The sequence below is a fragment of the Ammodytes marinus genome (assembly GCF_949987685.1).
Source record: "Ammodytes marinus genome assembly, chromosome: 2".
In the NCBI taxonomy this organism is placed as follows: domain Eukaryota; kingdom Metazoa; phylum Chordata; class Actinopteri; order Uranoscopiformes; family Ammodytidae; genus Ammodytes; species Ammodytes marinus.
The window spans coordinates 21,540,373-21,558,373 of NC_137231.1; the positions used below are offsets into that span (position 1 = coordinate 21,540,373).

Below are 18,001 nucleotides of genomic sequence, written 5' to 3' on the forward strand. Positions count from 1 at the left end.
AGATTTTATACAGCTGCATATTACTCCCAACAGTTTTTTTAACGTGGTCGTCAAAAGCTGTTTTATCATTCTGTAATTTGCAACTTAAATTAAAACTGCAACAAATGTTTTTACCTGCAGTGTATCAATGTGACCCTCTATTTGTTATCAACCCTGAATAAGTGAAATGTGAGTAATCAACTGGCAAAACCGCAGCTCCTGATGAACTCACTTAGGAGCTCTTAAAATGCAAATGGAATATGCTCTTCTGTCGACGAGACCAAAGATGTTCAAATGTTTGATTATTCTGAGCACTTTTATGACTTCTCATCCATGTTGGCTTTTAAGACGAGTTTGAAGGAGAACGCTTTTAATTTTTACACCACAATGCAGAATTAGTCATTCAAGAAATTATCTCAGTGAAATTGGTCAATCACATAGTTTCAGACTCACTATTTTCTTTTTCGAAAGAACACCCGGCTCGGAAATTAGACCAAATCTTTCCATATGAATTGGTAAAAATGTTATGTGTGGTTATTAAAAACACATGCACTCATTTTTGAACCTTTTCCAGAGCTTTATTTCTGGATCTGTACACAAGGTATTAAAGTACAACAGAAAATACAAAATAATGTTTAACAAAAGGGAAAAAAAACAACTCAATGTTTATGTACAATTCTTATAAACAATAAAGATAGCTTCTTGAACATTTCTCATAGTGAAGTTTGATTGTCTATATTTCTGGATATACATTTTTAAGTTTTGTAGGTTTTTATTCACAAAGGTTTTTGTTTTCGTCAAAGGACTAGAGTTTTCTTTTTCAAAACCACAACTGCTATACTTTTTTTCCTTTTTAAACTTCAAAACACAATACAAAATATAAAATAAATTTGTTTAGTGCTTGCTTGCGCACCTAAGTTCTCATACGAGAGATATCAATAAAATATCACATTTTTGAGAGTTCACAGGGTGGTGAAAAACCTACTTCTACTACTTAATGGCCTTTACATTCTGACAGTTTTCTTGAGTCTTTGTACAAACCACAGGTGAAATAAATATCACTGCACTGCTAAAGCTAGAAGAGCTTGGAGGACCTACTGCATTATGCACATTGCATTGAACAAAGAGAAACTAGCTCTCCACATACTTTCAGAGCAGCAGCCATCCCTTTACCATCAAGACAAATATAGACACGTAAAAGGATTTTTTTTTCCCAGGAAAGAAAGATGAGCGTCTTTTACACACGACTGCACGTTTTGTATGCAAATCTGCAACACTGAGTAATATCAATACGTCTTCAGGTAAAGCCGTTTTCAGTGGTAAACTGGAGAAAACAGACACAGCTGGCATGCGTGGTTTCAACTGTGTCCTGGGGGGGAGGGGGCAGGGTATCATGACTTTTCAATGAGAAAGAAAATTCAAACACCAAGTCAACCGATTATTCAAAACCAAAAATATCTGTACATATTTACAAATTATTGCCTTTTGACAAGGAATCAAATGAAGACTTTAGTATCAACACAAATTCACAAGTGTAAGAGGTCAGTTCATGGACTTTTTAAAGGCTATTTGCTAATTATTTACATGAAACGCAGAAGTGAATATCTTCTCTGAAGCTGGGCTTGGAAACAAACTTAATGACGTGTTTATGGGCATGAATTGCGTCTGTGCACACATAATTGTAAATAACTAAGTCTATGGACATGACAAAGATGATGTACCCCTGAAACAAAACTAAATGTTCATAGCACAATGCATAGATAAATTAAGTAAACACTACTACTGCATCCAATCAACTGACGATGACCCGCTAAATTTTACATTTTACAAACAACTATGGATTTCAGTCAAGAAGAAACTGCTCCATTTCTGCTACCAGAGAAGAAATTGTCAACCAGATTATACAAAGGCATGTCTCAACTCAGTACGGGTTAGGCTGATGATGAATACAAAATCAGAGTGGCTCTAAATAAAGAGATAATACTGCTAGCCGGTAGCGTGCTAAGTGGTCTGAAAATGGCGTTCGTTCATTTTAGGAGCATAGTCTAACATTATTCATACAACTAGAAGGACATGCACAGCAAAACATGCCTAAGAGTAACATTAATGAAAGCATGAGTTGAAGGGATGAAACAAATTCTCACAAAAAAGGTAAAAGGATATTCAATAAATATATACTTTACGGTGCCTGATTACGTCTTTGTTTAAATGACTATTTAGCCAACCAAAATCTTTGCATTGCAATATTGCTGTTATGGTTTGCTTTTCTAACTGACACCCTCTTAGAAAGAAGGATAAAAAAAAAAAACGATTCCCAACTGTAAAACAAGTTGACTTCCATTATGTCAGTCTCCACAGGTAAAACTTCATCACCAACCAATAGAAAATCTATCATTTGGGTTCAACTACATGAAATAAGAAAATAAGAAAGGGAAATGTTGCAAACATTCACGTGTTCCAGTTTGGCAACTCTGAACTGTTTTAAAGTAAACAAGCAGACAAACTACCGACGAGCCTTCACAGGAGGAAATCAAAAGGAAAAAGAAAACCAAAGTGAAAAGCCTTAGCAACTGAAGCCATGAAACATCCTGGTCTCCAAGCTAATCTCCATGCTAGTGTTGCTCTTCATACAGCCAGGGGCAAATTAAACCATTTGCACCAGCCTGGTTACTAAAAAAGTACCTGTAAACCAAACACTAATTATATGAAAAAAGTAAAGTACCACTTCAAACAACCAAGAAAAGCAACAAAATACAAACACTAGAGGCAGAAAAACTAAGCCAATGTTGGCAGCTGGAAAGTATGGCAGGATAACATACTGTAGCTCTGAAGATGTTGTGTGTTGATGTGAGGGAAGAAGATACACAACTCTCCTACTGCAGCCTCTGGGCCCCACTGTACATGGACGTTACGCATCTCAAGACCGCAAAACAAATAAAATAAATGGCTATATAAACTCTTGAGAGAAATCAAGATTTTAGTTCTATATGATAGACATCACTGATGTCATATTACACAAAAAATTTAAACAAAAAAGTATATTCATATATATATATATATATATGGATATATATATACATATATCTTAGAATTTAAACAAATCTCCAGTGAGGTCAGTCTTATGTACAGGGCGGGATAAGGGTTTTTTGTAAAAGGGAAGACGGACGAGGAAGGGTCACTCTGACTGAAGTGCCGCAGTGTGCTGTGTGTGGTGCCGCGAGTGTGCTCCCAGAAAGCCGTTGGGCTCGCCGCTGCCGGTCAAGCTCCCAAAGTCTGTGACGGACACGGCCATTTTGGCGCCGGTGATTCGGTGGTGGTGCGTCGTTGTCCGCCGCGCCTCATAGTCCACTCCCAGGTTGCCCACGGACACGTCGTTGATAAAGGAGTCCATCTTGAGCCTCTTGGAGGGCCGCTCGCAGTCCTTGTTGACGCACACTCCCCCCAGCTGGCCCAGGTCAGAGTGGTAGAAGCCAGCGTCCAGCATGTTGAGGCAGTCGGGGTCCGCGCCGTTAGACGGGTAGCCCAGGGATTCCTCGTGGTTCAGGGAGCCGCGGTGGAGACTTTCCAGCGGAGAAAAGCCGTACGAGTCCAGGCAGTTAACCTCTGAAGGGCTGCACGCCGTGGCTACACTGTTACTCAAAGCTGCAAGGAGAACAGGACACTCGATTAACACTGAGTTGAGTGGAAGCAACAAGAGACTCCAATCAAGATACAAATTGATATGGGGGGGGGCATTAAATCTCATTTAGGATAGAAGAGAAAATACCCATAATGTTTTATGTATTAATGATTTTTCAAATAAATTAAATTGTAACTTCCATTTTAATTAAATATGAAAGAAAATCTCTTAAAATACAAATGTTATTAAAATTAAATATACCTTAGAAAATGTTCACTTCTCTGACATACCCAAAGTTACATAGTGCACCTTTACCAAATGAGGAAAATAATTAACAGAGTAGTTGTACTAAATTAAATTACTTATTTATTTGGCTGAATTTTTCACAACTGCAAAACTAAGTCCCATAATTAAGTCCCAATAACTGACCTGTGAGGTCGCTGGCAGTGATGGAGTTGAGCAGACTGAGTTGTTGGTCTGTGGTGGTCTCCAGCCTTCCCCCTCCACCTGCTCCCGAACACACAGAGGAGGAACTGTCTACTGCCAGACCCTCCGCTTCATCCACCAGCCTGTCCATAAGGTCACTGGAACAAAACACATCTTTCTTAGACGTCTCCAAATCAGAGCCAATTGCAGAAAACTTTATACAGGCAAAAACACAGAAGGAATGCACAAAGATGTACTGAATCCTCTTCTGCCACTTACGTTACACCAGGATAGCTGCTGTACTTTTTCTTCCCGAATCGATTCTGCTGCACAAAGAAGTCAAAGCGCTCCGACTTTTTCCACATGTAGTAAAACGCCACACATTCTGCTACTGTTCGTGTTGTGACCTGACGGGGGGTGTGTGGGGGGGGGGGGAATAAAGAGTCATTAAAACGGTTATGAAACATTCACAGCGTTATGTGTGTACCTTTTAATGCGTGTCAAAACATGAAACAAAACTCACTTTGTGTTTCTGTATGAGGTGAAAATTCTTGTCATACATCTGTAGTGCATGTTCAAAGTTCTTGCATTCCTCTTCTGACCACGGACGTGATTTTTCTGCAATGACACCAGGATACATTAATACATTGTTGGTGCATGATCAAGCAATCCATGTGAAAGTGAAAGGTATAAAAAAATATATTACACAGGATTAAAATCATAACATCACCCCAAATTGATTAAAATTATGATCAACAGAAATGGATGCAAGTTATAAGGTTATTAATTAATATCAACATCATTGTCGTGTTTGAATATCAAATCATAAAAAGCCTAACAGGGCACCAGACTAACATGTACATTGGTTGCGCCTTACCTTTTCATCTAGGTGCACAAGCATATATTTTGGGTGCAACCGATATTACATTTAATGACGTGATAAATTTCAGGTGCACCAAGTGAAAATATAAAGGCGCACTCCACATATATTTAGGCGCGTACAGAGATTAAGGTTTAGATGCAAACGTGAAAAGAAAACACATTTACACCAGCAGCGTATTATAGTTTAGGCAGCCACCCACCTACACATTCGGTAGTGCTCATATTATACGGTTTGTTCCAGTACAACATTGATTTTAGTTGGCACATAAAATCATCAGTGCTGCTCATTGCATACAAAGGAGTAATTTTACAGTATGCTTCCCTTTTACACTAAAACAAGTGGCCATTTGCATGACTTAATAATAAACTAAAACAAGAAATAAAACAATGAGTATGTTTAACTGTACTGAACGTGATTGCTGGGTTTTAGTTTTGTTAAGTTTAAATTCTTTTCCGAGTTTAATTTTTTTTCCCCATGAGTTTTCTTTCAGGTGAGTTTAAATGAGATGGATTTGAATAAAGAATAAGAATAAAAATTATTTCTACTTCAAAAGGAAAAGGGTTTTCACTTTCTCCACCTGCCTGTTCATGTGAAATTCTTGAATATTAAAAACTGGAATGGCAAAATGTTTGCTGCAAATCCTCTGGATCGAACAGGAGGAAACTATTGATTTTGAAAAAATAAAAACTTGTTGGAGATGCTTACCTTTCGAGGACTTTACACGGCTGCAGCATCTTTCTAATGCTTCACGGGTGTTGTAGTTGCACTGGATAAGCTCATGCAAAGCCTATTTGGAAATATTACAGTGGTCAAGACTGGCCAAAAGAGTCACATGCACCTTAGAAACAAACTGAAGAATTCTAAAACGTAGGATATGATTGAATGAAAGTCAATAGACATAATGACTGCAAAAGCTCACATAAGTTGCTAATACCGTGCCGTTAATTGTGTTACAACAATGACATGATAAAGAAACGAGAGAAATGACTGACCTGCTCATTGTCTCGAACGTGCATCCCTGGTTTGTCACATCCTATCTTTTCACCTGTTGTCCGCAACAACACGTCACACAGGAAACTCCTAACCTTGTTTTCAGGCAATGTACCTGGGCTCCATAATAACTCGTCTTCATCTTCATAAACTGTGAGGGAATGGGAATTACAGTGAGATTAGTCACATAGTGTGTTAGAATCTTGAGTGGGAAGAAACATTGTAAGCAAGCACATTAAAGACACACTGGCTGAAAGCAAAAAAACGGCAGCAGTCACCTTTCTCCCCATCTTTGTAATGACAGAGGCAAGAAGGAACCTCTGCTTGGTACTGTGATCCCACCATTATTTCCTATGATACAAATCAAACATAAGACAATACACAGGATATTTAGTGTCCCAGTGTTAAATAACAATAGCAATGTTCTTTAAACACAAAGTTGACTCTCTTTATTATATATTATTGTGTTCCCAAATGAAAAGCATCATTTACCTTTCTGGAGTCCTCTGGGCTTGGGCCATCTTCGTCACACTCAGACTCTTTATCACCATCAAAGATTGCATTGGCTGATAAACAAATTCAAATATCACAATGAGTTCTGGGAAGTTTAGATGTATTTGACTATTCTGACATTTTATAGACTAAATTATTAGATTGAAATAGATAGATAAAAAATGTACAAATGCTCACTGTATAACAGAAAGCACAGGTAGGATTCAGACCGGAACTGCTGCGATGAGGACTGTGCCTCTAGCCACTACACGAGTGCGTCCCCCCAACATGACTATATTCTGACATTTAACCCATTGATGACAATGGCAATCTAGGATGCATGTCCTTAATGCCTGAGGGTTTTCTGAAAAAATAGTATGAATTGTAAAGTCTACCAAAACCTTAATATCTAAGCCTGTGTAGCACATAGAAACATGAAATAAAATACATTTAAAAGTTAAAGTTCACAGGTTTTATTTAAATATGCTCCCTTAGCGCTTACAAACCAACAATTTTTTCTAAAAATCGTCAAAATTAGATGGGGGAGAAAAAAAAGAATAAATAATATACAATATTTAAAAATAATTTGCTAAACGAGGTTATAATCCTGCTTCCTTTTAGCATGGATAGTAGTGACTGAGTGTGCAGTGGAGGGATAAAGATAGACAGATATAGGAAGGAGAAGATAGCTATTTTATTATTTAGTTCAGTTATCACTGGCACCATAAATCCGACTTCCCAGTACAACTGGAACGCAGACTGACTCCGGCTGTCGGGAGCCGATCAGCTGGTCCAAACGGCTGTATACCACGGAGATGAAAACGAAACTGAAACTTAACTATCGCCTGGCTGGGCTGAATTTGAGTTGGAACAGCAAAATATAGCCTAAATTCATAAATATTGTTAATAAATAGATGCAATGTGTTGTGTGATTTTCGTCAGTAGCCTATAGTAGACCTTGATTCTGCGCTCCGAACGCCACTAACTGTTCTGTAATACACTATCGTCGACACAGCCGGCGTATTTTATTTATTTATTAGTTTTTTTGATTGGCGTGATTTTCGGCAAACCACACATTTTTTGGGTGGTCACGTGGTCTTAAAAAAATCAACAAAACCCACCTCATGTGTATTTGAACCAATGACGGTGCATTCTATGTTGCGCATGCCATGAAAATTAGAAAAAGTAACAATGCTGCATGACGCAGCATCAGGCAGGAGATACAATGTGGCATCGCGCAGCAGCCGTCATCAATGGGTTAAAAGACCAAATGCTTAATCTGCTATCATATGTTAGTTTCTCAATGTAGCAGAGAATTGTAATACATAACATAAGAAGCTATAATCCTGCAAAGCTACAGACAATAAGCTACTTTCGTAGCACATGTAACCTCACACTTACATCGAAGTGTTCTTGGGAAGAAATCGGTGGCTTCATGAGAAGTGACTGAAGGGGTCAGATCATCAGCTGAGGACTGGGTCTCTTCCTCATAGTCCCCAGACAGCAGGTCTTTAGCTATTTCCTCCTATGGAAAGAATAACATCCATACATATGGGGGTTATCAACAGAGTGTATACCACATCTTACATATTGGAGATAAATTAATTAACTTCTTATAACCTCAAAGAAAAATACATAGCATATATATGTATTCACTATATAAAAACACCTATAATAGCAGTTATTTACCTTGTCTAAAGTCATGTCAGGCAGCTCATCAGTAAGGTCTCCAGAAGAGCTGTCTATACTGGACCCTGCCGACGCCTCATAGCGATAAATGGCCAACAGTTCCTCCAAAGGCATGTTCCCCTCCTGGCAGAAGAAGAAAAAAGAAACTTACACCTTTAGCTATCCATAAATGAAGTCAAGCTATTGTGCATCTTTCCTTTCAATAGAACATTGAAAACTTCATGCATTGCATTCATCCATTTTTGTTGTTGTTGATCAATTTGTTTTTCATTGGAGAGAAACAACACATTATTGTTAAGAATAATGTGTCGTCACAGAATTTTAAGTCAGTTTGTGAACTTGTAATGATACACTGTCACCAAGAGACAAATGTCAATGTACTTAAACTTAGTTGACCTTTAACACTTGTAGCATCCACAGCTATGAATCAGACGTCTATCCCCCATCACCATAAAGGTCTATTCAAAATGTGTCATAGTATTCAGTGTTTCCCGAACCATTGCCCTGGGGGACCAGGACAAAGGGACCCCTCGAATTAAAGAAGGATTTTACTGTTGGAATTGCTTTAGGTGGAGATCAATTCCAACTATTTTTGTCATATCATAGAATCATAGCAGTACTAAACACTTTTACAGTGACAACACAGTGTCAATATGTTCAGCCTAACCACATAGACAGTGCCCTGAGCCCAAAATGCAGATTTGACCATCTAAGATCAAATACGTAAATCTTGTTTGTGTGCATTTATTTGTGTTACCTTTTCCAGATCTGCAATCTCAGAGCGGATGTTCCCCCCTCCTTCAAGAGACTCTTCCTCCTCTAGAGTTCTCTCGTCATCATACTCATGAACTAACATTTCTGCTGTTGGATCAAAGTCATGGTCCTCTGACGATAAAGAGCCAACTGAAAGAGAGGGACAGAGAAAGGAAAGAAAAAAAATGATATCAAAGCACTCAAATTATTACAATTAGAAAAGCAGCGCATTTTGTAGTTTTCAAAACTCTTTTTATGACAAAGTATATAATAAATTATATAATAAAATCATGATATTTGTTATGATTTTTTTTTAAGTATTCAATTTAAAATTAAAATATATTCAATCAAGTACATCATAAACTGTAAATTCTAATACTCCATTGTTGGTGGAGGATTTCTTACCTGGACTTGAACTCCCTAGGGAAGCCTGCAAAAGAAGAAAACCAGAACATAAATGGGTATTTACATAAGTCCAGCTATTATTGAAGTGCATTCACCTCAAATATTAAAGCAAACAGAGTAAATGAAAATGCCTTTACTGGTCTTTTGGAAGACCACAGTAAATAGTTTGGCTGAAAGAGCTGCCTTCACCGCTAACGTTACCTGAAATAGGCTGCTAACACAACGTTAGCCACGGATGAACACTGCACACTGAGGACAGTTGTTGGCAACAAATGTAGTTTAAACCCCTGGAATGAAAATGATTCCTTTCGCCAACGACTGTCGAAGTAAAAATAAAAGGAATACACTGAGGTACAGTCAGATTTACGCAGTGTCGGCTCCTGTAACAGTTAGCTACCAAGCAAGCTAACCCCCAAAGCCGAGTATTAACGTTAAGCATCGAAAAATGTAAACACTCATTACGTTTGCGCGGTACTGCAATTGGCAGACTAGGATGATATTTTCAATGTAGGTGCTGCCAATTTCTCCTAAATAGAAAAACAGTTTTACATCCATAACACACGCTAACAAATCTTTTATTTTCTTTAAACCATCAGGCTAACGTTACATTTACGTATCAATTTTCACAGCCGCTACACCAAAGCAGCTGAGAGAGCGGAGGCGCAGCGGCCTTGCAGTGAAGGATCTGTTCAGACATTCAGGCATTTTTTAGAGTAATACAAATGACAATTATGACACCAAACGCTATACAAGGCAGGCAAAAACCATCGTTTCTTCAATCGCTAACATAAAAATTAAAAATACTGCATACATGATTTAAAAATATCGATTTAAGTTCGATTGCTTCTCCCCTGTTTTCCCTCTTACCTCCGCCATATTGGTACCTTTAGCTAATGGGCTCGTTCTAGCGGAGTACCCGGATCACCGCTCTGAGCCAATCAGAGTTCCAGGTGACCGTTCTAGTCGTGACGCTGTTCAAACCAACCACTGATAAGACTAACGTTATACATTAATACACACTAAAACCTACGGTAAACTAAAATATTAGAATGACAAATATAGGAATAAAATATGCATCTAACATGTTGACAACGTTGTATTTGAGCTCGTGTGTAGGCTCCCTTGCACGATATGACATTTTCCCGGAACATTCCTAGAATGTTCTTTGAACATCCCAGCTGATGTGCTCTTCAACAGCATTGGGCATTTTAAAAGCTTGGTTCCTGTATGAACGTTTAATATTGGTCGAAGTGCCTTCTATTTAAGTGCTTTAAATTTGTTTTTGTTTAGAGCAGTTCTATTCCAATACAAACACGTTTAGTAGGCTAGCTCAGTGTTGGTCTAAAGATTAAAATAGTGGGCTATTTAAATAGCCTACCGAATTTAATAGGAAAAAGGGTTTGTTGATTTGTTATTTAGGTTAATTAGACCTATACAGATGTGTGGAAGGGGGATAAACTGGCTATAGCATTCTGATGTGTAGCCTACAAAAGCCTATTTTAAATTTCTGCCTGAAAAACTGAACATAAAAAAAAAATATTGGCTTCCAACAAATAGGTTAGTCAAACAATTAGCCTATAGCTATAGTGATATTTCTTTCAGATATAATTTGTGTATTAAATATTGGTTACTCATTGAACACAAAATGTTATTCAATGACTAGGCAGCAGAGGGCAAAATAACCCTTTCAAAATAGGCTATCTTCTGTTACCACTACTGGATCCACTCCATATTTCCCTCCCTTTTTATTTCCCGTTTCAGATAACCTTACATTTGATCATAAAGTAACTTTTAAAAACAGACTGACTGTTATTGCGACTATTGGTAAAGGAGAACTTTACTCTGCACTCTTTCCATCAATAGTAAACCTAATTGTATGGTGTTTAATTGCCTGGTTGTGTAGGCCCATCTATCAGGCTCATGAAACAATTCCACAGTGTTAATAATGTGGGCAGCAGAAGATGAAGACACTTAAAGATGACTTCTGGTTCAAGGTGAGTCCTGCACCAGCTGTTAGGGGATCTGCAGATGTCTTTGCGCGAGGTGCTGACGAAAGAAGCTCTGGCTCATCCAGATCCAGGATGGGAGTGGGTGCCCTTCCTGCAGAAAGTTGGTCACGCTGTGTCAGATGATTACTTGTGTTTTGAACTTGTGCTCTCAATTAATTTTTATTTGTGAGACAGGCTTAAATTACATTAATAAACACAGAAAGAAATGTACGAAGAAACATTGCAAGTGGACTGTTGCTCCATAGACTCTTCTTGCATAAACCAATCTTTATCTTGTGATGTAAACTAGACACAATATATATAAATCCACCGTGCTCACTCAGCGGTCGGAAGTGGTTGCGTCAAACTCTAGTGTCTAGCTAAGGGGCACAAGCTGTTTTTGTTTAATGTATTACTCCCACCTTATTTGTCATTTGGATGGTGTGTTTTTTAAACTTGTCGCAGAAAGTAAACACTTTTGTTCTTGGAAAACAGAGTTCCCTCATGAAGCGTAGGAAGGCAAGCGTGGGCTTCGTTTACGAGGACTCTGCAAACAAATTATTCACTGTATCATGACAGTTCAGAAAAGCATACCTCCAAAGGCCACATCGGTTCACTTCTTACCTGAGCTAAGATGGACCATAATAAGGACCCCAGGTTGGAACAAATAAAATTGAAAAACCTTTGATCCATATACTATTTAGACTTTGACTATCTTATTCGAACGAATATGCCAAGACAAAAGTTGTGTTTTACATCTTCTGCTCCTCAGAAGTAGAAACTGTAGTATCCTTCTACTGTTTATTTTTCCCCGTGAACAGGTGGCCATGTTTGCATGTTTGAATAGTGTTAAATATGGGCAGCCGTTACTATCTGGCTCTAGATGTATGATTAGCATAATAGTTTGAAAGCCCATTCCAGGCCTGCCGCTCACAGAACAATGCAGTCAGGAAGACGTGGGCCCTCGCCTAATGAGTGAAATTGTAAGGTCAACAAGTTATCCTCTGACGTAGATTATGGAGAGATGGGAGCCAAAGGGTCACACTCCATTGTTGCAGCCTGAAACGGATGTGGCTGATGAACACTAGCAACACTACACTGGTTTTGTGCTTGTCCAGCCAACTGCCCACTCAGCTGATGTGTCATTAGAGGGGCAGGAAACACATTGTAATACTAATTATGTCCTCGTGATGATCAGTAATAGTTCAGGCTAAACGGATACATCAGATGCGTATTCATTTATTTTATTTTTAGTATTTTAATTTGAAAAGGTATTATAAAACCCTAGCATCCCTGCACAAGTAGGTCACATTGTTAGAAAATCCGCTTGTTGAAAAACACTTTTCTAGATAAGGGGTACACACTGTTTTTGTACACACCAAGACCAGGTGGAAAAAATAAGTCAATTCCACTTTTTTGTTTTTGTAGTATCCGATAATGCTTCAAGTCGGACATCTAATTTAAAAGCCAAATTAACAGGGTTATAATAACACGATTTTGATCAAATGATTCCTTAGAGAAGCTTTATCTGACATTAAACCAAATCTGAAACTAAGCCGCTGATGAATTAATTTCATTTTAACAATTCTATGGATTTTATTAATGACTGGTTAACCACAAGCGTCATATTTTTTAATTCTATAGTATGCCATATAATGGAGTCAACATTGTAAAAAATTCAAGGAGTATTTTAGACAACCTTTACAAAGAATACAAGCCAGCCAGTAGGTGGCAATGTGTGACAGCTTTGGGTTCTTCATGACTCAGCTTTAACATTTCCTCTGTTCTCCAAACACCACCCTCAGTCAAGCTGCAACAATGACTGGTTAGGACAGAGACTGCCAGTTGTGTTGATATCCTAGGGTGAATTATGTAAATCTCCAACATGGGCAGTGACAGATTTATGTGTGTTTCAGGAGAGTATTTATCCCCACAAGCTGGTCCCTAAACAGACGGCAGCTGCGGAGTCCCCTGACACAAACCTTTCTGAAGGACTTAGTCAGTGTAAAGTTTACATTATTGATGAGTAATAGAAACAAGCAGCTGCACTTTCCATTATTTTCATGTATTCCTAGAAAATCCACACGTGTATTGGCCAGTTGCAAGTAATTCATTGGCACCTTTGAAGTAAATCCAAAGGATCAACAATCCTTTCCTGTGAGAATAAATACAGTTTTATTTTTGCATCGTTGACGAGCAACTATACAGGCTGCTTTATGGCGAATGGGGATTTTGGTAAATGCTCACCATGCAGCAGCACATTTCTATCTTTTACAATGAAGAATGTTGGATGTTGATTTGTCTTGAAAAATATATTTTAGTAAAGGATTGAATTCACATCACCAAATCTTTAGCAGCCTGAAGAGGTCCTTCTGGGATTTTAAAGGGCACAATAGCAAAAGTATATGGTGTATATCCTAAATGGCTATAACTGTTACATGTGCAGTGGGAATGTAATTCTCCATGAAGAGGATTCTACAGAAAATACATTTCATTTTGAAGTAATTTGAACCGCTCATCTGCATCTCTCAAGTCTATCCATCACTATGCGGTGATCCACACAGTATCAAACACAGCACTGAGACCCAACAGCACCAACACAGAGGCATCACCTGCATCAGGATGTCATTGCAATTTGAAGCTTGGAGATATGCCTATAATCTTGAGATAAAGAGAGATCAAGGTTGGACTTTTTATGAATTGGTTGGATAACAGCTTGTTTCAATTGAGCAGGGACATGACCAGTTGGAGGCCATCGTAACAAACCCTGAGAGCTCAGACAGGGTGTGTTTATGATTTTGGAAGCAAATCTATTGCGTTTATCATTGTTTACCTTAACTCAATCAAGCACAGAACATTTGTGAAAATTGGGAGATTTCACTCAACCTTAAGAACACTAACCTAGAGTGTAGCACAATTAAGTGGTTATTCATTAAATAAGCCGAAAAAGTAACCGGCCCTATTACTTAATGCATCCATCATGCGCTGGTACACGAACTTCTGCGGTCTGTTGGGGATCTCTCATGTCTCCACAGGTGATGCTGAGGGCGGTGAGATGGGGGGCATGCAATAACCAAGAGTCTGGTTATTAGCAGTGTTCCTTCTCTCAATTGCCCCATAGTGAGCTCTTCATCATTCAGTCCACCTTGCACTGACCAGTTATATAGGCCGACACAGGCAGACAGACAGAGAGACAGACAGATAGATCAATAGATAGATATTTTTTTGATCTATAATGCTTGATAAATGAGTTTTAATCCTTTTACTACACTGTTTATCAGTGCACAGCCAGTATCAGACCAGTTGTATACATCCCGTAGTAAGAACTTGGCAGTTCCGTCTGTGCTCTCTTCGTTTTTCTAAATAATTGGAACACTGAGCAGCAGGAGCTCATTGAGTGGGCACTGCAATTTCCTCTGTTGCTGTAGTCAGACGCAGTATCTTGTTGGTGTAGGTGTTTATGTGTATATCGGTGAATTGCGTCACACTGTGAACTCACATGTTTTATGTGAGATTACCTCTTCGAATGTCTTGTTTTGAACGGAACCATGCCCATATTTTTATAAATGACGCAGAGAAAATGCTCAAAATATGTTTTTTGAACAAGTTGAATCCCATTAAAATTCTGAGCCCTGAGCAGTGATGTAAACCAACATTGCACTGTATATGTATGTGCTTAAAGGCCTAGTTAACCAACAACAACAACAAATACTCCTTTTAAACATTATTAGTGTACTTTCAGATGGATCTCTCCCACACCACATGAGTTGGATGGTAGTAGTACCACTAACAAGACTTGGTGGTGAAGGTCTTCGGGAGGATGTTCTGCTGTATATGTCCTTTGAATCAAGTAGTGCAGACTATGCAAAGTGATGAGCGACCTACCAAATGAGAAGGATAGAGGAAACAGCTGTGTGTTCATGGACAAGAGGCTCCTCTGACGAGACATGTGGGTGATTATGTCTCCATGGTAACCTAAGATTCTACCGCAGGAACAGTTTGTGAAAGAAGAGAACAGAATGCTGAAAACTAGGGAAATTCACACTTTTCTTTCTGTGTACACATGGGTTTAGATGCATTCAACTTCCATTCCTACAAAGACATTCTGCTGTTGCCCAATTACAAAAGGAGCGCTGTCGCTCATAGCCACTTACACATTGTCTGCAAAAACAATTAAAGAAAAAGATATTGTGATTTGTAATCAAGAGCTCATACAATAGCTAAAGGCCATCAACAACTACACAGGCATGTCTTGTTTAAGGACACTCAGTTTCCTGACTGTGGTGACATGTTGAATGATTTGAGCTGTAAACGCTCATGAGTCATGGCACTAAACATAGGATCGACAATATGTGTATAATTTCCCCCTGGTAATTCCACAATGATTGGATCAGTTAAAATGTGAAAGCCATGCAAGTGTTGCATCTATAAAGAAGTAATTGTAGAGGTTATTAGTTTGGTTGAAGTCCTGTCTTAAGACTGAATCTGAAAGTTGTGAATTTACCACCCAACACTCAAAGGTGGATGACAAATTATTTTTGTATTAACAAAAGAGAAAAGGACTATTTTATGTGAAAGGGGGTTCTTGTATGATAAACACATGAATTATCACCCAGCTCTGCAGTTCTCCTCAGCTCTTTGAGCCTCTTTTTTTCAGCATCTTTCAGATCATCATTTCATTCAAACAAACCGCAACTGTGATGTTGGTTCAGCAGCCTGAATACAGCATGTTTGCAGCAGCATTGGGTAATTGTTGTCAGCTAAGAATTAATATGATAAACCCTGTTTACACTACCAGCCCAGTGTATAGTTAGTGACTAGTTGGTGAGCACGGTGAAGGGTTATGGCTATTTCCCTTAAGATTGTGTGGAGAGCAGAAATAGTGATCATTGAGTTCATAGTTGAACGGTATACAACTGCAAATGAAGGCTAATGATACTCTGTATTTGCTGGATGTGTAAATAAGGAACTGTTTGCAGGGTTACCAAAACAAACCACTTCAAAAGGTGATAACATGTCTTCCTGTTAACTCTTTGTTGGGGCGGTAGTGGCGAAGTGGGTAGGGAATTTGCCTCTGGAGTGCAGGGTCGGAGGTTCGATTCCCCGCCTACCCACATGTCGAAGTGTCCCTGAGCAAGACACTGAACCCCAAATTGCTCCCGATGGTTCAGACAGCGCCTTGCATGGCAGCTACTGCCATCAGTGTATGTATAAAATGTGTATTGTGAAGCGCCTTGTGACCCTGGTCTGTGAAGGGCGCTATATAAATAAAGCTTACCTACTTACTTACTAACTCTTAGCTGTGCTTGACAATAAGAGGCCCGATAAATATTTGATTTAAAACATATTGATCCTAGCAAGAACGTATTAATTATTATAGTTTTTATCCTAAATGGAAGCAGCACACTTTGTACTTTTGGTTTACTTCCTCAAGTGAATCATATTGGGCTCATATTCATGGAGACAAGCTGTGAGACCTTACCCATTTGCCCTATTTTTCTTTACACAGAATTTGTTCTTACCTGCATGCACACAATTTGGTACAGAAAGAAATCGCTTCCACTAAAACACACTTGATGGCTTCCAGGGCCATCAAAAGTATGCATCCGTTATCTGTTCTATTCAATCAATGCATGTTCATGTACAGGGCACAGTGTTAGAGTGTTAGAGTCACTTATCTCATGTTGGTCTTCAGCAGCACAGACTACACAGAGGAAAAATGGAGGTCAGATAAATAAACATGTAACAGTTATACATGTTCTTGACCGGGATAAACTCATTGCCATAACTGCACAACATAACAAATCTATCCATAAAGCTTTAAGTTTGTACATTGCAGTTTGTGCATGCTAAACATAACATTTCAGAAAAGGAAGATCAGTATGTGAATATACTCTATAATGGAATGAAACTACTGTGACGTTCCATTATTCTGGCTAAAAACACCATTAAACAAAATAATGATCTCATGCAAGTTGAGCAGTGGATGATATACTGTATTAGGCTCTAATTTTAGCCTGATAATCAGTTCGGATAGAGTGTTACTTTTATGATGTTTGACCATCTCGCTCTGGTATCTTTTTTGAGTTTAGTCATAATTAACAGGATGGCAAGCTGTTAGATCTCTGCTTAAAAATAAACTTATATGATTGTCATTATAGTGCACTTCAACTAATACTGGCAGTCGAACTGAATGAATGGAGGAATTGTGTTGCTTGGTGAATTGATGAACTTGACTTTAAGGGAAGCAGAAATAATTAATTCCTATCTTCACAGTGACACATTACATTACATTACACACTCAGATCACACTTATCTATACGCAGGCTGCTGTCGTTCATCATTATCTTTTCCGGGCTGTGTAGAGAGAAAGTTCAGATGTACTCACAGGTGTGTGTGTGTGTCTGGAAGTAAAAGCCATCTGTGAACTGTGATAAGGGGACAAAAAAGTGGAAGATATATTGTTATATGACAAATTAACCATTGTGATTGTGTTTAAAATTTAAATTTAACAACAAATTACAAGGGAGGTTTTTTGCAACACTAATATCTCAAAATGTAAGAGAACATCACCAGAGTCTGTAGAATGTAGACGGCAGTGAACCAAGATAAACTATCAGAAGGCCTATCTGGAAATATATCCGGAATCACAATTCTATTTATATAAGTGGCAACTCATTGATAACATTTCTTTGAAGTTTGACACAGTGTTTGAAATATGTGTCTCCCTCCTGCATTTTCTAATCCTATACCTTTATCACTCTATTTCTGAGGGCT

The 18,001-nt window shown here is 38.4% G+C and overlaps 1 protein-coding gene across 2 annotated transcripts; it reads right to left on the reverse strand.

The window, feature by feature from the left end:
* Positions 1-12: 12 nt before the first annotated feature.
* Positions 13-10,108, reverse strand: mier3b (mesoderm induction early response 1, family member 3 b). 2 transcript variants are annotated; one of them, XM_080045634.1, is made up of 13 exons: positions 10,104-10,108; positions 9,237-9,261; positions 8,836-8,981; positions 8,079-8,201; positions 7,791-7,914; positions 6,390-6,463; positions 6,176-6,248; positions 5,900-6,048; positions 5,613-5,694; positions 4,548-4,642; positions 4,304-4,431; positions 4,028-4,182; positions 13-3,621 (listed from the first exon to the last, which is right to left on the reverse strand). In XM_080045634.1, exons 3-13 carry the CDS (start codon positions 8,932-8,934, stop codon positions 3,155-3,157), a joined length of 1,569 nt encoding a protein of 522 aa, XP_079901760.1. In that variant the 5' UTR covers positions 8,935-8,981; positions 9,237-9,261; positions 10,104-10,108; the 3' UTR covers positions 13-3,154. The 2 variants fall into 2 exon arrangements, with proteins under 2 accessions (XP_079901760.1, XP_079901759.1); XM_080045633.1 differs by lacking the exon at positions 10,104-10,108 and adding an exon at positions 9,438-9,925.
* Between the last annotated feature and the right edge of the window lie 7,893 nt (positions 10,109-18,001).